The sequence below is a fragment of the Podarcis raffonei genome, chromosome 14 (genome assembly GCF_027172205.1).
Source record: "Podarcis raffonei isolate rPodRaf1 chromosome 14, rPodRaf1.pri, whole genome shotgun sequence".
Lineage (NCBI taxonomy): Eukaryota > Metazoa > Chordata > Lepidosauria > Squamata > Lacertidae > Podarcis > Podarcis raffonei.
In genome coordinates, this window is record NC_070615.1 from 43,429,437 (window position 1) to 43,449,490 (window position 20,054).

General features: G+C 47.0%; 1 protein-coding gene across 3 annotated transcripts; it reads right to left on the reverse strand.

The window, feature by feature from the left end:
* Positions 1–1,358: 1,358 nt before the first annotated feature.
* On the reverse strand, positions 1,359–18,285 carry SDR42E2 (short chain dehydrogenase/reductase family 42E, member 2). 3 transcript variants are annotated; one of them, XM_053365512.1, is made up of 12 exons: positions 18,179–18,285; positions 14,314–14,654; positions 13,551–13,646; positions 11,769–11,826; positions 10,058–10,176; positions 7,737–7,812; positions 7,143–7,225; positions 5,951–6,088; positions 4,737–4,802; positions 4,107–4,170; positions 3,072–3,145; positions 1,359–1,740 (listed from the first exon to the last, which is right to left on the reverse strand). In XM_053365512.1, exons 2-12 carry the CDS (start codon positions 14,563–14,565, stop codon positions 1,477–1,479), a joined length of 1,290 nt encoding a protein of 429 aa, XP_053221487.1. In that variant the 5' UTR covers positions 14,566–14,654; positions 18,179–18,285; the 3' UTR covers positions 1,359–1,476. The 3 variants fall into 3 exon arrangements, with proteins under 3 accessions (XP_053221487.1, XP_053221488.1, XP_053221489.1); XM_053365513.1 differs by lacking the exon at positions 18,179–18,285 and adding an exon at positions 18,031–18,165; XM_053365514.1 differs by lacking the exon at positions 18,179–18,285 and adding an exon at positions 16,305–16,378.
* Between the last annotated feature and the right edge of the window lie 1,769 nt (positions 18,286–20,054).

Genomic DNA, 20,054 nt, shown 5'->3' on the forward strand with positions numbered 1-20,054 from the left:
CATTACATTCAAGTAAATACGGTGTTTTAAAACAAAAAATACGCCCCCCCCCCCGTTAACTTGAAGATACTGCAGTACCAAGTTAATACCCTAAAGCAGGCAGGCAAGGCATATTGCACTAATTTTGTACCAGTTGCACTGGTTACTGGTGCACTTCCAGGCCCATTTTTAAATACTGGCAGTGACCTTGAAATTAAAGGTTCACCTACATCCATAGACGCCTGCCCGTAACTCCAGACCTGTATCCAAAGGCTTGTTCAGATGCCCATCATCAAAGGGAGTTCAGCTGACATACACATCGGCCAGAGCCTTTTTGGCAGTGGCCCCACAATTGGGCAATGCTAACACACAGCATTAGGCAGGCCCCATCCCAATATATTTTGAAACCCTAATATTTTACCTTGACTTAACGGAAACAGACTATGGCTAAGGGATGAGATGGTATGGCCTGGTCTGAGTTCATGTTGTATTTTTGATGATTAGACCAGTGTTATTAAATGTAGCATTTAATGCTGGAAAGGACCTTGATTCTTGAAAGGCGGGGCTTATAAATTGATCCGTTAAAACGAGCAACCGGAGGAGACAACACATAAAAAGAAACAAGAATAGATGGGTGAGGCAGATGCGCTCCCCTCTTTACTGTAATGCCTTCCAGGTGGTGTTGGAACGACAACCTCCAGGGATTGTCTTTGGTCTTTCAAATTTCACCTTGGCCAAGGCCAAAATTCGGCCTGCCCCCCACCCCCCACCTCTTGCCTTCCATTCTGCTCAATTCACTACATCACAGGGCCAATGGAAGTTGTAGTCCAACGACATTTCGAAGGCCACAGGTTCCCCCCCCCTCCCCATCCCTTTTCAAACAACACAGAGAAACCTTCCCCTGCTTATTCACATGTAAAGGACAGACCACTGCCTTCTCCAACCACATATTATATGTAAACATGGCGAGACCAGTGGACCTGCTTTTCCACAGGCCTGTTTTGTTGGCTTCGGCCCTTGGAGAAACACAGGCAGGTTTTCAGGTGTGGTTTTATTTTCAGCTTGTGCTGCAAAGTTGGTGGGAGACATCCGGTGCCGTGCAAAATGGTTCGCTGTTGGCACTGTTTTCCTGGATCTCTTTCTCACCTTCATTTCTCATCATGACCTGGAGAGGCAAGAGGCCGTCCTGATGTGTCTGTGGAGGATTATTTGTACGCAGCCTTTGAAAGACCCCCTCTCTTCTCCAGTTTGACGAAAGACGAGGAACCAACTGAATGCAGACGCCGCTGATATAAAAACGACACCCTCTCCCCTTGCGCGAGTCTCCTGAGTGTGATTTTCGGTGGCCATTTTGGCTTTCTGTTTGTTAGCCACCTTGTATGTTTCTTATTCCACTTAATGTACCTGCCTGCCTACTACTTTAGAGCTAAGAAAAACAGACCATGCGATCCAAGGGCAATGTTCCCCCGGCCGACCCTGTGCCTGAGAACGGCTGGTTTATCGCACGACAAGATGCCGATACTTCCCCCAGTTCTTGTGAACAAATTCCCAAACTTCTTGACGGTAAACTGCCAGGATGATCAGGGCAATGAACAGGGCTATCACCATGAAGCTTTTCAGCATGAAATAATTCTTCTTGTGGGGCCTGGTTTTCAAAAAATGATCCACGCAGTCTGCAAACAAGTACTTTTTTGGGGCGTAGCCGAGCTGTTGCCGGGCTTTATCTATTTTGAACGTGTTCGTGTAAGCAATGTTGTACACCTGCAAAGCGAAAGCAAAGGAGTTGGGTTTCTTTTAAAAACTGTTTTGAAACAACATGAGAGCAAACGACAATGGAGGGTACCTGGTCTGGGGTGGGCTTCCCAGATTCAGTGCCCTCCAGATGCCGCTGCACCACAATTCCCTTCATCCCATCATCGTTTCCATCGCACATTTAAAATGATGTTTTTCCTAAGAACCTAAGAAGGCACCGGCTGTATCAGGTCAAAGGCCGACCTAGTCTTGGCATCCTGTTCTCACCGTGGGCAACCAGATACCTATGGGAAGCCCAGAAGCAGGAGCTGAGAACAACAGCCCTCTCCCCACTTGCGACTCCCAGCAGGTGATATTAAGAGGCATCCAATGAAGGCAGGACATAGCCATAGCTGTCAAGCGTCCCTTATTTGGCGGGACAGTCCCTTATTCCAGCGCCATGTCCCGCTGCTGTCCCTTATTGACGATGTCTCTTAAATAAGCTACTGAAGGTAATGGGGCCCTTTCTATGTCCAGCTTGCTTTGTCAACAACAAATTGTTGCTGTTTTTTTGCGTTGAATATATGCTATATGATAATTTATGGACCTAATAGGTATCTAAAACCATTTGCATGCAACAAAATAGGTATTTTATCAAAGTAATTGTCGATCCCTTATTTTGGCTGCTGATCCCTTATTTTCAAATCTGTAAGTTGACAGCTATGGACATAGCTTTTGTGATATGTAGCCAGTGATAGCTTTCTCATCCACGACTCTGCTAAACCCTCTTTTTGAAAAGCACAATAGTTTATTTTAGAATTTCTGCCAACACGAACAACAACAAAAATGTATATGGCAGCATGCCAATTCATAATACCATTAAGAACATCAGACGTATGTCATGCAAGCCAAGAGTAACAACAGAGTAAAGACGAAGGAAAAATTAGAAGGGGAAAGAAGTGTGGCGTAATGGTTAGAATGTTGGGACGTGACCTGGGAGATTTCTCCACCTGTAAAATGGGCTCTTTGTGCGGGAAAAAGCCAGCCAGCCAGATTGCAAAGCTCCCTCTGCACTACAAGGGCTTTTGGTATGTTTTTAAGTTTGTTTTCTTGTGCTTTTCTATTTTGTAATCCGCCCTGGTAATTTGCTTGAAGGGTAGAGTATAAGTTACTACAACAAATGGCTCAGTCAGTAGAGCATGAGACTCTTAATCTCAGTATTGTAGGTTTGAGCCCCGCGTTGGGCAAAAGATTCCTGCGTTGCAGGGGGTTGGACTAGATGACCCTGATGGTCCCTTCCAACTCTACACTCCTGATTCTATGAAACAAAACCAGCACGTAATAACGTAGGCATGCGTTACCTCATTTCTGGTGACCAAAGGTGTGATTTCAACAATGGGCATTAACATGTTGTGGAAGTGTTCCATTGCCACAGCTGTACAAAGAAAAAAAAAGCACTTGATAAATACAATGGTCGCTTGAAATAGCAGTGCATGCACAAAGCTGTGAGTCAAATGCTTGGGTCTGTCTAGCTCAGGACAGGCAGGTAGCAATGCTCCATTCAGACAGACATATTTCCAATACCTGCCTGCAGATACCAGGGATTGAACCCAGGGACCTTCCACACGCAAATCACACACTCTGCCGCTGAGCCCTGACTGCATTTCTCGAGTCAAACTTTAGCAACTTATTTGTTTATATTGCTAAAAAGAGCTGCAATTAAACTGTTCTTTGGCATCGGGGTTGTTATTTGTCTCCTTAATAAGATTCCCTGTGCCTGCAGCTCCAAAAAGGTTGGGTTAAATTATACATTAAATTAAAATATGTAATGTAACATTTGGGTTTCAGACAGTTGTTACCATGGGCAGCCACAATCTGGGCTGAGGCCGGGTTGTGAAAGGTTGATCCTTCTCTTCACTTGCTGTTGTCCTGATCAAAATTCCTCCCCTCCTCAACACCTGCATAGGAGTGAAGTTCCCCACAGAAACTTTCCCCCATCCTTCCCACAAGACAATGCAGTTGTGGCCAGGGGTGTGTGTGCACGGAGAACATTAACCTCTGCCCCCTCAGGTCTCAGTTGAGATGGGCGCCGATATAGTGCAATGGGCTTATCTGCACATAATGCTAAACAATGGCTGTAGAGCTTCAGAAACTCAGATCTTTTGTGATTGGGAGAAGGATTTCTGCAGAGTTTAGCTTCTGCTTCCAAACATCTCAGTTTAAGCATTATGGTTTACCACAATGGCCGGTTCAACAAGCCAGCTTTTCAAGCCATGGTTTGTTGCAAGATAAAATTCCTAGTTCACTCCGAGTGCAAACCCAAGGTTTTGTCTGAACTACTGTAAAAACAAGCAAACCCCAAACAACTGTTGAGCAAACAACTGGAAATATTTTACCTGAAAAATAAGCAAAAAGAACAGGAATACGTATCCATGGCTTGCTGCAACCCAATCCTTTAAACTGAAAGAAACATTGAAATACTGAAACCAGACAGCTTTGAATGCAGCTGTTCATTTATCGATCTATCCATTCCATAACATTTCTGTACTGTTTGATTGTAGGAAAACTTCAAAGCAGTTTTCGAGAAAGATAAAACAATAAAACACTCACAGATCACAACCATAATTTAAAATACAGAGGTTAAAATTAAGTCCAAAATTAAGACCAAAACAAATTAAAACTCCTGTTACTGAATTTCTTACAAAAAAAAACTTCTGTGTCTGGAAATTTTCACTGGTAAAATACTCAGCAAAGGTTTGCATTATACATAGTCATCTATGGTTTGTAAGGAGGTCCTCCCCTATACTCACCTGATTTCCCCCCCCAACACTATGCAGCTGCCTTTATTAATTATTGCATCACATCAGGCCATATGAGACTTGAGGCACATTAAAAAAGAAACGGAGAAACTGAAGCCCAACAGATGATACTGGACTCGAACTCCCATCCGTCACAACCACCACAGCCAATAGGCTTAAGAGGTTTTGAGCACAATTGTGTCTATAACAAACAGCTCTTGCACTCACCAGTGGGGTTAACCACTCAATAAGGTTGACCTTCTCGCCATCGTTGATGAAATATGCCTGGCCAGCCTACAAAGAACACAGGGGAAAGAGATCAGAACAGACATGGGGAACTTGTGGCCATACAGACATTGTTGGACATTAAACTCTCCAGCATGGCCAGTGATCATGCAAGGCACACATTGGCAATGAACTTTACATGTACGGTTTCCCTGCAGCCTTAGGAAGGAAAACAACCTACCTGGACACCTTTTGTGCTCAACCGAGAACTGTATGATTTCCTGGAAGCTCCGAAGGTTTAGGTGCATTAAATTTATTGCCCACCAAAACAAAACAGTAACAAAAACCCTGATGGTTTGATATATAGCCAAAGTATAAATACAACAATAAACTCAGGCAAAACGTATCAAAAACAGATTTAACAGTGCAACGTCATGTCACTGGTGCTATCCAAATGCCTGTGCTTTGCCTGGCGCCAAAATGAGGACAAGGGTGGATTCAGGTGGGCCTCCCTTGGGACAGCATTCCATAAATGGCAGGATGCTATAGAAAGGTCCTGCTCTCTTAGCCGCATGCTTCAGACCTTCCTTGGAGGTGGGCTACAGAGAAGAATCTCAGATTATGACCTCAGGGTCAGGGAAAGTTCATGGGGGAAATTAGTTATAGCAGTGAGCCATATAGTAAACTTAATATATATATTGGAACATCTGTTTTCTAGGGAGTTGGACACTTCCCAAGATACTATAGCCAAATTTTGCATGACAGCAAGGAACAGGTTTTTATCTAGGGAAGCTTTTAATGTTTGACAGACTATTGTATTTTTATATTTTGTTGGAAGCCACCCAGAGTGGCTGGGAAAATCCAGATAGATGGGTGGGGTATAAATAATAAATTATCATCATCATCATCATCATCATCATCATCATCATCATCATCATCATCTATGTTTGGATACACCTGGAAGTCATTTTGAATCAACATGGTGGACTTGAATCTTTTGGTGCTTCACTGATATTAACCACTGATTTCAAAACCACACTGGTGTTTTTGTGGGTTTCTTAGCGTTACATAGCAACTTCTGCCGAAAAGCTGCTTAGTAAATCAATTATCCCAAAAATGCCACAGCCCTCCAGGTGCCTCACGCCAAGGAAACGCTCTGCACATCCCCAGAACGTTCGGCACCTGAAAAACTGGAGCACATGTAACGATATACTCACAGCTATATAGTTCTTCTCAGGTGTGAGAGCGTCCATGGCGAGGATGTGAGCTTGCACGAGATTCTTGACATGAACCCAGTTCATCCGGGTCTCTGGTCCCCCAAATGTGAAGACAAACATCCCTCTTTGAATATTCAACTGTTGGAAGGTATGATTGAAACATAACGTTGCCAGTTACAACGAGGGGCAAACGAGATGTGATGCAGAATTGTCACTGGCTCTCCTGAGCTGAAGAACAGGAGATTTTTAAAGCAAGCCCTATTCAGGTACAGTGGTACCTCAGGTTAAGTACCGTACTTAATTCATTCCGGAGGTCAGTACTTAACCTGAAACTGTTCTCAACCTGAAGAACCACTTTAGCTAATGGGGCCTCCTGCTGCCGCCGGAGCACAATTTCTGTTCTCATCCTGAAGCAAAGTTCTTAACCTGAAGCACTATTTCTGGGCTAGCGGAGTCTGTAACCTGAAGCGTATGTAACCTGAAGCATATGTAACCTGAGGTACCACTGTATTCCAAGCAGAGTAAACCCAGGGCATGTCTTTGCTTTTCTCAATGTGCCAACCCTTCTTGTGTTTGAGGAGCACTATTCATTGCCCCCACCCCACCCTTGGTCTTCTCGCCTCCAGGCCAAACATATCCAGCTGTTTCAACTTTTCCTTGCGTGGCTTGTTTTCTCTGCTACCTAACTGTAACTGGTCTCATCCCATGGTGGTATTATTATTATTATTATTATTATTATTATTATTATTATTAATTGAATTTATATACAGCCCTATACCCGGGGGCGTCTCAGGGTGGTTCACAGAATAAAATCAAGATAGAAAACCACAAAATACCTAATAAAAATAAAAACAACAACCCAATAGCCCCTCCCCGCCAAACCCCACATTTTAAAGGGGCATAGGATGTAAATCTAATCAACCAAAGGCCTGGTTAAAAAGGAACATTTTTGCCTGGCGCCTAAAGGTGTACAATGAAGGCGCCAGGCAAACTTCCCTGGGGAGAGCATTGCACAGATGGGGAGCCACTGCAGAGAAGGTCCCGTTCTCGTGTTGCCACCCCCCGGACCTCTCGAGGAGGAGGCACACGAAGGAGGGCCTCAGAAGATGACCTCAGGGTCCGTGTAGGTTCATTTGGTAGTGTTTCCCCCCACATTCACAGAAGAGTGTTCTGAGCAAGTCACAATACGTACGGCCATCCGGGGAAAATGCCTTTGTTCTTCTGGCCCATAGATGCCGGGCGGTCGAAGAGCACAGGTGTGCAGCTTGCCACCTCCTAGGAAACAGGACAAGAAGCCGTTGGCTGATTCCAAACACGTCAATTGAAGAAACTGATGCTAGACCACATGGGACAAGAGAGGCCAGAGGTTTCAGCATCTCCCGACTCCTCCTCCTCCCTGCTTCTAGGCTCCTCTGATGGATAGCTTTGGAGTCTTAAAGGGGCAACCTTCTATCCTGAAGGTGAGCATCCCTCTCTGTGCTGCTGGACCAGTGAGGTGCAATGGGAGGCACTGGCTTCTTCAGGTTCAAGGGCAGGTGTCCACGGAGGTCCTGGCTCTGAGCCTACAGGCCTTGGTGGCATGGGAGTGTCCTCTGCGGACTCCTGCCTGCCAACCCCAGGCTCTGCGGTCTCTCAGTCTCCAAGAGCAGGGCCAGAGATGCGAACCTGGAATAACTTCATAGCTGGAGCCTCTTGAGTCTGAACCTTAATCGCTGCTCGACTCTGGGGATACAATAAAATCATTTCCCTCCCAAGGTTGCCACAGGCTAAGATCACAGAAAAGTACCTGGTAAAGACACTCCGTTTGCTCCTAGAACCATCTGTTCTGCAATTGATTTGGTTCTGGAATACTCGTTCATTTGCTAAAAAGAAATCAAATGAATTAGTTGGGATTATTTAGCAAATACCAAAGCACGTAAGCCAACAGATCTACTTGAACAAGTAATACGTTTTTCTCCCACTCAGTCAGTCACCATCTACATCCCCGGTGCCAAAGAACAGCCCGTATAATGAGATTTTAATCACAGCTCCAAGTCTTACCACGGGGTTATGGGTAAATCCCCAGCAGAGGGTCTTCCACAATTGCAGGAGGACCACATAGAACACCTCTATGTGCCAACTTAGAAGATGGATGGAAGGGGTTTATTTCTGCCTGAATCTGGGGAACACTTTCTCCCTTAGGATTTAACCAAGACTGTAATAACATTTATTTATTAAAAAGAGTGAAAATAATGTGGGGAGGCAGTCAGTCTGCCCTACAGGAGTATGGGACACCAGTAGGGAAAGTGATGTCATGTGAAAAGAATTCCACGTGTCTTACTCCTAACAGACCTGTGAGAAGATGCAATTCAATTTCCCCAAAGCATGGGGTGTAACCCTACATGGACCATACGGAGAAAAATATAGGGCTGTTCTTAATCCCAGCGTGCCCAAGGGTCTCTAGTGGTAACCTAAGTCTAGAGATGAAGTAGCAGGAGCAAGAGCTGGTGGCAGTGTTGTAGCACAGGGGTGGTTGCAAAATTGCTTCCCTGGACACTTTCAACACCCAGCGCTGCCTCAGTCCAGCTGCACGCTCCTATCACTGGGCTCCGTTGAAAATGGCTTCTCTATGCAAACTGGGAAGCAACCTCTCCAGACAATGGAAGAACTCTTTTTCCTTATCTCAGCGGCTGCAATCTCTTGGGTGATTGTGGACGCTTTTAAGCAGCTGGATGCGCAAGCATCCATTTCCCTCCCATCCAACCAACCCCTCCACGTGTCCCTGGGCACTGGCAACCCATCATACACCACTGGCTGGTGGGGAAGAGAGGAGGAGGAGGAGGAGGAGGAGGAAAAAGAGGCAGGTGCCCACTAAGACTGGTAGGACAGAAGGCAAGGAGACTAGCAGTAGCCAAACCCAACGACAGACAGGCAGGGGCACACCATGACTGGTTCTAAGACCTTCTGGATCAGGCCAATGGCCCATCTAGTCCAGCATCCTGTTCTCACGGTGGCCAACCAGATGCTTGGGGAAAACCTACAAGCAGGACCCAAGCACAAGAGCCCTCTCCCCTCCTCTGGTTTCCAGCAAATGGTATTCAGAAGCGCTGCTGCCTCTGACCGTGGAGGCAGAGCAGAGCTGTTATGGCTAGTAGTCCTTGATAGGCTGGTACTCTGGGAATTTGTCTATGTGCTGGGCCCGGGGGTAACCCATGAAACGTGGTCCAGGTCCAGTCCAGAATCCGAAGGTTCCGCTGGGAGACAGTCTGACAGGGCCAAGGCAGGACACGAGGCAGAAAACCAGGCAAGGACAGGTACAGGATCTCCGGCAGCATCTAGCATACAGCAGTGTTGCTCCCGCTACCTGGGGCGGGGTCCGACAGCCTTTTATCTTTGTTGGGGTCGCGGCCGGTCCTGGTCCCCCAGCAACTCACCTCCCTGTTTTGCCCGAAGGCGAGCACTCCTTCTGCGAGTACTTGTCTCTCCTTCTCTCAGACCTCAGTCTCTGCAGCTCAGGAGATGTTGGTGGGTTACTAGACCCAGGGGCCACCTCAGCCTCCCCTGACCCAACTGGTAGTGGAGCAGCTGTAACTGATGGCCCAGCTGAAGGCAACGAGGTAATCCCTGCATCTGGAGCCAGGACAGGCTCAGGCCCCTGACTCGGCCCAGCTGGTGTTTGTTGCAGGGGAACCTGTGCAGACTGGGACTCATCAGGATCAGGCCCCAGACTTGATTCAGATGATGCCTGAGGCAAGGATCCGGTGCAGACTGCGTCTCCTCTGGTCCCGAGCCCGAGTCCCAGGCCATCACAGTCTAATCCTCTTTTAAAGCCACCCAAATTAGTGGCCATCACAGCCCCTAAAGTACCATAGTTTATCTATGAGCTTCTAAGCAAGAAGGCAGGGAGGTGGGGGGGGGGCAGACCGAGGGCTAATAGACCAGGCTCCGCCAGTTCTTCGGATCCACCCCTACACTTTGGATCCAAAGCAACAGGCTGGGAAAAAAACAACACGTAATTTCCCTTGTGTTGTGGGGAGGTCATTTAAAACAACAACTCGGCCCTCCTCTCTCTTGTCCCCCACACCATCGGGTGCAGCCAAATGCTAAAACGGGGAGCAGCCCCAATACCTCTGCTAAAGGAAAATAAGGCACACTCTGCTCGTCGACGTCAATAAGGGTTTGCCCGCCAAACACCACATTGATGCTGCTTGTGTAGACCAGCCTGGGGACGCTTCGTCGCTTGCAGACTGCAGAGACATAGGAAACACAAAGCACTTCGTTGAGGGAAGGAGGCAAATGGAAATCAGCTTTCCTGAGGGAAAGGGCTGGTATCTCAGGATGGCTGCAAGCAACAGCAGCCAACAAATGATTCTGCCCCAGCTCACATTACAGCATCCTCCAGCCCTAGCTAAAGGTAAAGGGACCCCTGACCATTAGGTCCAGTCGTGGCCGACTCTGGGGTTGCGGCGCTCATCTCGCTTTACTGGCCGAGGGAGCCGGCGTACAGCTTCCGGGTCATGTGGCCAGCATGACTAAGCCACTTCTGACGAACCAGAGCAACGCACGGAAACACCGTTTACCTTCCCGCCAGAGTGGTACCTATTTATCTACTTGCACTTTGAGGTGATTTCGAACTGCTAGGTGGGCAGGAGCAGGGACCGAGCAACGGGAGCTCACCCCGTCGCGGGGATTCGAACCGCCGACCTTCTGATCGGCAAGTCCTAGGCTCTGTGGTTTAACCCACAGCGCCACCTGCGTCCCTAGGAGCCTTCAAAAGGGAGCTCTTTCTAGAGAAAGAACCGTGGTGGTGGGAAGACTCTGAGTTTGCTATCAGGGGGTGATTAGTTTCGCTTCCCCCTCCAGCCCTAGGAGCCTGCAGAAGGGAATTGCTTAATGAATACTTTAGCCTGAACTATTAGTAAGCTGTATACTTACTTCTTAAATGTTTATCCTTGCTAAATTAATTATTAATTGTTGATTCTTGGGGGTTTATTGCATTATGTTGCAGTGATGTTATTTGTCTTATTGTGTTCTTTGTCCAGGGCAGCTGTCTACCAGCTCCATTTGGTATGCAGGCTGAGACCCTACCTGCCCACACACTGTCTTGCCACAGTAGTACATGCTCTAGTTAGCTCCAACTTGGACTACTGCAATGTGCTCTACGTGGGGCTACCTTTGAAGGTGACTCAGAAACCACAACTAAGACAAAATGCAGCTGCCAGATTGATGACTGGGAGCAGCCGTCGGGACCCTATAACACCAGTCCTGAAGGATCTACATTAGTTCCCAGTACTTTTCCGAGCACAATCCAAAGTGTCAGTGCTGACCTTTAAAACCTTAGACTGCTTTGGCCCTGTATACCTGAAGGAGTGTCTGCACCCCCATCGTTCAACCTGGACACTGAGGTCCAGCTCCGAGGGCCTTCTGGCAGTTCCCTCATAGTGAGAAGTGAGGTTACAGGGAAGCAGGCAGAGGGCCTTCTGGGTAGTGGCGCCCACCCTATGAAACGCCCTCCCATCAGATGTCAAGGAAATAAACAACTATCTGACTTTTAGAAGACATCTGAAGACATCTGAAGGTAGGGAAGTTTTGAATGTCTTAGGTCTTACTATGTTTTAATGTGATGGAAGCTGCCCAGAGTGGCTGGGGCAACCCAGTCAGATGGACAGCATATAAATAATAAATTACTACTATTATTATTCTTTACCGTTGTATTTAGACTGGCTTTTGTGCGAACTGCTTTTGAGCACAGATTTATTTGTGGCAGATGTGGTATGTAAACAAGCCGACCATCCTCAGCCCGGGCTCATCCAAAACAAAGCACTGAGGCTGTACGCACCTTCAATGACGACACTGGTTCCTCCGACATTGACAGACCGAATATGTCTCTTGTGCATCTAGGAAAAGCAGGAAGAGGTTTAATGTCGCACCAGCTGCTGCAATCAAAGCAAAATGAATTGCTTTAGCTTGTTTTGGTCTCTGAAGGATTGGCCTGGCTTGCTCCCTAGGCAGCAAGAAGGCCAGCTTGTAAAAGTTGAATTTCACACACACACAAAAAAAATCATCTGAAAAAAGCGGTCAAGAAGGGCTATTCCTCAGAGGCTGTGTACCTGCCAAAGGTCCCAGGTACGTTCCTTGGCATCTTCAGTTAGAAGGTTCAGACCACAAATGATGGGAAGGAGTCTTTGCCCAAGACCCTGGAGAACCGCTAGTTACTCTTGGGTGAAATCAAGCACAGGGAACCTTTTATAGTCCTCCATAGGTCACATGTTTCTAGGTGGGGCCAAAAGTGGATGCGGAACAACAAATGATAATTTACTTACTCTCCCCTCTCAGTACATTGTTTACTGAAAATAAAACATTTCTCTTCTTTAAAAAATGTACATATTCTTACTGTTGCCTTTGCTTAATGTCTGTGATCTAATTCAGCATCACTCAGGCATCTTTTTTCAAAGCATCATAGAATTGGAAGGGACCATGAGGGTGTCAGGGTCTGGCCGGACGAGGAAGAGCGTTGGGCACCACCTGTCTAAGAGACCCCTCCGGGGAGGACACTGAAGATGACAACTTAGACCCAGGACAGTGGTGGTGGGACATAGGGGGCCAGTGTGCAGGAGTGTCAAGCTGGGAGGTGCTAGATGCAGGAGGGCTGAGTGATCGGGGGTGTGTGTGTGTGTCAGGAGAAGGAAGGTTTTCCAAGACAGCCCTAGGTGCTGAGAGTCTCAGCGTGAGACTCAGAGAGAGAAGAGTCCGAGGCTGCCTCTGCTGCCAAGAAACTGGCTCTCCTCCCCAGACTCCCCACTTGAGGAGAGTCCTGCACAATGGTCAGCAACAGGCCAGACAGGCCCAGAGGAGGAGCCCGCCCCCTTGCCGCATTTTACATCTGCTTGGGCAGGATCTGGAAGAGTTTGGATTTGATATCCCGCTTTATCACTACCCGAAGGAGTCTCAAAGCGGCTCACATTCTCCTTTCCCTTCCTCCCCCCCAACAAACACCCTGTGAGGTGAGGCTGAGAGACTTCAGAGAAGTGTGACTGGCCCAAGGTCACCCTGCAGCGGCATGTGGAGGAGCGGGGAAGCGAACCCAGTTCACCAGATTACGAGTCCACTGCTCTTACACCACACTGGCTCTCCAGCGAGAGGAGTAAGAGGGGAAGAAGCTAGGTGAGGCAAGCCAGAGGAACGCTGCTGTGTTGCTTCCTTCCTGTGAATTAAAAGCTAATTGCATTCTGTGTCTCAAGTTCTTTCCTGACTTGTGGATGACCTGTGCTCGCCTGACAGCTCCTTGACAGAGGGTCATCTAGTCCAACCCCCTGCAGTGCAGGATTCTTTTGCCAAATGTGGGGATTGGACCCGCGACCCTGAGATTAAGAGTCTCATGCTCTACAGACTGAGCTATCCCAGACTGTCTGCATCCACTCAGGGCTTCTTTGCCTGAGAGTCTAGTGTGTTTTATTTTCCTTTCTGAAAGGGGCGGGCCCTGGAAAAAACTACCAACCGATCTCTGTTTGATTTAGGACAGCGGGAAATTTTCTGAAAATCTGTTCAACACAATCTGGAAAAGCCACATGAAAGGGGTTGATTCCTTGCAGAAACTCAAGACGAAGAGAAGCCGACTCACTTGTTCTAATCCTGTCATTCCGTACGCGGCTGCGTGAATGACACAGTCTGCCCCTTCGCAGGCTGCATAGAGCGGGTCATAGTGCCTCACGTCTGCCTAGAACACAGAGATCACATACTCCTGAGTGGGGGGTCAGCAACAGACAACAAAGGATGCTGAGAAGCCAAGATACACACTCTAAGGCCACCAGCAACAGGGAAGAGAGGGCAAGGACCCAGTTCTTTGATCATGCAGATCTTCTCTGTCATTGCAAAGGGTCAGGAGACATACTGTGCAAATCATGCCATCATAAGAGTTGGAGGAGGCCTCACACACCATCATCCATCCCTCTGATGTAAGGACTGCAAAGCAAATCCAACGGGTATCTGTGCAGAAAGAGAGAGCGTTTGTCCATACTGGAGAATTCTGGATTTGCACTTGCCTGTCTCATTAATATAGGGATAGCCACAGGTTGTCCTTCCCATCTCATTGTGTTGTCCTGGAACTTCCCCCCTTTAAATGAGGGTTTTCCTGGTCCTTGGAAAGTTCAAAACAGGCAGGATTGGACACGCCCCCCCCGATCTTGCAGAGATCATAGTCACCTACCCCACCCACCCCCATTGCAGCAGGTGCCACGGATCACTGGTGCTTGCAAACCCTTCCCCCACAACCACACTTTACCTGCCTTACACCTGACAGCAGGTAATAATCTCTCTCTACATGATGTGTTGCTTATGGAAAAGAAAAGTGGGGTGTTACGATCATAATACTAAATGATAAATACCTGTACGAGTACTACTCCTTTTGGAATTTCCCAGAGGGGTTGGTTAATGTCATAGAGAATCACACTGGTTCCTGATTTGGCAAGGGCGCGGCCAAGGCTAAAGCCAAAATAGCCAGCACCTCCTGTTATCACGGTCTTGTTGCTCACTTTCTTCAGCCCTCGGTTACCGGTGTCAAGCTTCTGTTCAGCAGGCTGGGCATCTTGTTTAGAGGATTTGCGGTTTTTTCGGTCTTTCTGCTGAGATTTCTCCATTGCGCATTAAGGGAGTGCTCAGGGATCCACCGGATCTGGTATTACAAAACTCCACCAAGGTAGGAGCAACAGTATCTCCTTCTCATAACCTGTTGAAAGAGCACAAAGACCAATTTTGTTGCTGCTGTTGCTACAGGAATAACAGCGCCATTGGTAGAGCATAAGACTCTTAATCACAGTGCCATGGGTTTAAGATTCCTGCACCGCAGAGGGTTGGACTAGATCAGCCTTTCTCAACCTGTGGGTCCCCAGATGTTGTTGAACTACAACTCCCATCACCCCAGCTAGCAAGTCCAGAGCTCAGGGATGATGGGAGTTGTAGTCCAATAACATCTGGGGACTGAATGTTTAACTTTTTGGCGTTCTGTTATCAATACCCCACTGGTATCCTGCTGTTTGCCCTATAGTCCTCAACTTCGGTAATGAAAATTAAAAACAAACACGCTGTGATGTTATGAAAAGTGATACACTTCTCAGCATTTCTGAGAATGCCTCACTGAGGCATATGAGGCGGGCTTCTCCAGTGATAAATTATATTTGGTCCAAAGTTGTCAGCATCAACTTTGCATTAGCAAAACCCTTGATATTTGGAGATGTCCGCGTATTTTTAAATTATATTCCCGTAGCATGGGGATTAACAGCAAGACAACAAAAGCGGACTTCTGTTTTGGTATTCCTACGGGGAATCTGGTTAGCCATGGTGAGATCAGGATATTGCTCCTCTGTATCTATGGCCTCACTCCATGCCTTTTTATCACACATTCATGATCATTTGTGTTCACAGTGCTATTAACTGGGGTCATACACACTTCTGTTTTTCATGCAATCCACACTTGCAAAAAGTTTGGGGTGGCCATACTGCTTCATTTCCAACCAGAGACAAAGGTTTAAAGGTTTGAACATTTGCAAGAAGCAAAGGTTTAAAGCCCCTCTGCGCCCCCCCCCCCGCCCTCCGAAGTAGCAGGGTCCCAATGCAGATCAGGGCTCCCTTGCCTGCAATTTACTTCAGAAAGTCATTATCTCAGTTGCTAATTGTGTAAACGCTGTGCCGTCCAGTTAGGTGTTTGAAATGAGTTCCTACATTGGACAGGGCTCTTTTTTAGATTGCGTTCAATCTGGCAAGATCTAGATAAAATCAAGCATTAAAATTTTGGTGTTTTCTGCAACATGTTCTTCACATAGTAAAATGAAGCACTGGTGGTGGAATTATTCTATTTACGTTCGCTCTGTGACACTTCCACAATGCTAGTATGTTATCACTGTATGGGTGGGGTCATACGTGACCATCCCAAAAGTATTAGGAACCCAAATAATCACGAATGAGCACTAAAAAGGATGCTTGAAAGGGCATAGAAGGAACCCATAGCCTAGTTCATTCGTTATGTAGCTGCTTTTCTCAGTCACGCCACCCATTGCCACCCTGGTAAGGGAGTGAAGGAGCAACAATGATCTCTCAGCCTCTCCAACCTCGCAGGGTTGTCGCAAGGATAAAAAGGAAGTAAGCATATATACCCCCTTGTGGTCTTGGGTGGAAATCATTGTATGAAATAAACAAAATATATCAGCTGTGGGGCTGTATTTTGCTTTCGTTTTACTTAATAGGAAGAGGGTGGGTTGGTGAACGGTAGTCATTACTAACCCCCAACGTGGCTGCGTTTTTTTGAAAACCACACAGAGGTTTTCTTACAATCAAGCGATATGTAAATTTTGTTATGAATAAATAAATCTCTCTTAGTCACCCCAAGGTAATAACAACCGCTTCTTAGACTCCTGGGACCATAGACCGAAGTGGTCACGAGCATCTTCCAATGAAGAATCTGGTGTAAAAGGTAGCCAATCGTATTACATATGCCAATAAGTCTCTTCTCCCCATAGGCTGCTGCAACAGAGAACTGCTTTTGCATCATGTTGCTTCAGAATGTTTCAGTTTAAAAGGAGGCAGTTGGTGCAGTTAAATAGAATTCTACCTCACACCTCTTGTGGGGATAATACAGCAATGGCCAGGCGTGCTTACATGGAAGTAAATTCCACTGAAATCTGTGGGACTTACTTTGGAGTAACCAGGCCTTGGCGTGGAGTGCAAACAATAAAAACGCAAAGCTGCTCATTGGCACACAGGGATTGTTTGGGTTCCAGTATTTGGGGAATTCATCTTTGAAGTTTGGCTGTGATTTTTGGATAAATCTGAATACTTCAGATACAAAGGGCACAGCCTTCCATCTGCATTTATTATTGCATTACAAGCACACTTTTTTCAGACTTTGCTGCATGTTTCTTTTCGGCACTCATGACATAAGACACGGAGAAGCATAGAATTGTAGGGTTGGAAGGGACCAAGAGGGTCATCTAGTCCAACCCCCTGCAATGCAGGAATCTTCTGCCCGGGGCTCAAACCCATGACCCTGACATTAAGAGTCTCATGGTCCACCAACTGAACTATATCCTATTTAAAATCTCTGAAGATATTGTTGGGGGAGAGACACCTGCACTGCTAACTTTTGCTGCATCCCTGTTATAAGCCAATTATTTACCTGAAGGAAAAATATCATCTCTGCCTTCTCGGCTGCTCGCCCCCCTGCTGTGTTTGGATGAAGCATGTTGTGGACAAAACCATTTCACCATTCTGCTATAAAAAGCAAAGATCTTTGCCACAGCAAGTGAAAGAGGTCCACAGGATTTCCCTTCATTCAAAAAAGGAAAATACCTGTGGTTTCCTTGCACAAACCCCCAGATATTATCATATCTAGACAGGCAGATATGTGCGAGATACTTTTAATATCGGTTTATTACCCTGGTTGTACGTTAACTTACAGCTTTGCCAAAACGCCACTTCAAAAAGTAAAATAAAAACCTTCTAACAGTGCAGTGCTAAGCACAGTTAGTTACTCAGGTGTAGGACTCACCCAGTTCAATGACATCTACTCCCAGGTAAACTGTGCATTTATGCCCCAAAATTAAATTTTTATTTTGGAAGTGAGGGAATGACAGCGAGTGGTGACACCAATTATACTTATTTCTGTGCAGGAATAGTAGGAAATTATAAATAATCATACGGTGTTCAGAAGACAGGATGGGGATTGCTGGGATAATAAACCATCCACACAATTATTATAGAGGTCCCAAGCAGGGTAGTCCCTCCGTACACGTTTTATTTCGTTTTCACTCAACCAAACCTCTCAGTTTTAGGCGGCCTGGAGATGTACACCTTTGGGTGAGATTCGGTACTCCTTGCTCCCCACCGCTCGCTTCCTGAGCGATGCAATGGGCGAGAAAAGGAGATCCGTGGGTTGCGCCTCAGACTAAGCTTCTACTCAAGAGTAGACCCATTGAAAGCCCTGGCCCTTCACGCCCAGCTTCCGTCCATTGACTTCAGTGGGTCTACTCCTGAGTATGGACTTAGTTGGGAAGATCTAGCGCGTAAAGCCCTAGTAACCATAAGAAGGTCTCCTGCAATAATATTATTACCCTGGGAAGGGGTCCTTTTCCTGGGGGTGGGGCAAATCCTGGCTCTTTCCCCCCCCCCAAAAGGCAGGAGGTGGCCCCTTTTCCTCTCCCTTACGGTTGACCAGGAGACACCCCCAGCTAGGCATAGTCCCCAGTCGGGCAGGCTTACATCTTCAATTCATCCATCCTAAGAGGACGAAAAGCCACTGCGGAGGAGCCCGGCTTGGTGTTGGCGGTACTGTACTTCCAGGGGGAGGAGAACCGTAAATATTAAAGGCGCAGCGCACGCACAGGAGAGTTCTGTTATCTCCAGGTGCGGGTGGCGCTATCCGACGCCCCCGTGCGATCCTATATATCGGGGTGGCCAACTCCCAAGAGACTGCGATCAACTCAGAGTTAAAAACTCGCAATGATCTATCCCCTTTTTTGGGTTCAGGTCAAAGTTGTTGAGCTCTTTTTTTAGGAAGGAAAGCCCTGTATTTTTTTGGGGGGGGTTGAGCTTTTATTAGGAAGGAAAGCTCCGTTTTTTAGGGGTTCAGGTCAAAGTTTTTTTAGGGAGGAGGAAAGCCCCGTTTTATGGGGGTGCAAGGCAATAATGTTGAGCTTTTTTTAGGGGAGACAAAGTTGTTGAGCTTCTTTGGGGGGAGTCAGTGATCTACCAGTGATCTACCACAGATGTCCAGTGATCTACCAGTAGATCACGATCTACTTGTTGGATGCTATATATATATATATATATATATATACACACACACACACCTGCTGTACCTGTACTGTACATTTAAATCACATGACATCCCCACCGAAGAGTACTGGGAATTGCAGGTTTTCCCTGTGCAGAACCACAGTTCCCAGCAGCCTATGCAAGCTGGGGTTCCCAGGATTCTTTGGGGAGAGTTATGCACATTTAATGTGCTTTAAATGTCTAATAATGACCTGCCCTTAAAGCACATGTTTTCCCTTCAAAGAATCCTGGGAAACATAGTTCTCCAGCACCCTATGGTTCCCAAGATTCCTGTGGGGTGGAACCATGCTCTGTAAATGGGTTGTATCCAGCTAATTTATTTCTCAGATGCATTGATGCACCTAACTTAGGCATGTTCATGGCCTTCAACAAGTCTATTCTGTGTAGGATCCATTATATCCAGTGGAAATGCAGAGCAGAAAATGTTCAGGATCGCACTGGTGGTCAGTCAACCATTTGTAGTTTGGCCCTGCAGATAATCAGTAGCATTGAAAAGCGCGGGGGGGGGGGCGGCGGCATGGAGCAGAGAGATCACAGTTATTACAGCAGGCATATGACATCATAAATCGCTCAATACACCTGCTGTCAGGGACTGGCTGGATGAAGAGGAGTGGTGAGAGGCACAACCAGGGAACCCCCAAGGGAAACCCTAGAGGAGGAAGGCTCAGAGCCCAGGGATTGGTGGTGGGACACTAAGGAGAGGTCAGGGGGAGAAGACTGGGAGGAGGAGCTGGATGCTGAAGGGGCAACAGGGATTAGTGAGCAGGAAGAGGCTGTGACAGAGAGCAGTTCAGACTCCGAGGCTGAAGCAGAGGAGGGGGGTCAAGCGGCAGCTGGGGAATCCAGGGAGTCTCCCTCTCCTGCTGCGACAAGCTCCACCCCTGATCTCCAATAAATTGAAGAGTAATGAGAGCAGACCAGAGGTGTGCAGATGCAACGTGAGACTGCTTAGGAAACATCTGGGAGAGGAGCGTTAGGGAGGGTGGGAGGCAGAGAACCTCAGTCCATAGGGGCAGGAGCTGCTAGGAAGGGTTGCTGAGTTGTATTGAAATTGAAATACTTTATTGTCACTTGTACAACTTGTATACAGTGAGATTACACGAGCACCCCCCACTCAGCTCTCTTAGTCTTAATTCCCCTCGTTTACTGACGCACACCCACCAAACCCGAAAGTCAGTTGCCCTGTTGTTATCTTTTCATTCAGCAGCCTAACAGCCCACGGATAGAAGCTGTTCTTTGCCCTGTTGGTGCGACTAATCATGCTTCTATATCTTCTGCCAGAGGGCAGGAGATCCAGAAA

Coding starts and splice junctions, on each gene's coding strand:
- SDR42E2 (XM_053365512.1), bottom strand. CDS start 14,565: ATGGAGAAATCTCAGCAGAAAGACCGAAAAAACCGCAAATCCTCTAAA. Junction 13,647..14,313: donor AAGGAGTAGTACTCGTACAG/GTATTTATCATT, acceptor TCTGTGTTCTAG/GCAGACGTGAGGCACTATGA. Junction 4,803..5,950: donor CTGAGAAGAACTATATAGCT/GTGAGTATATCG, acceptor TGTTCTTTGTAG/GCTGGCCAGGCATATTTCAT.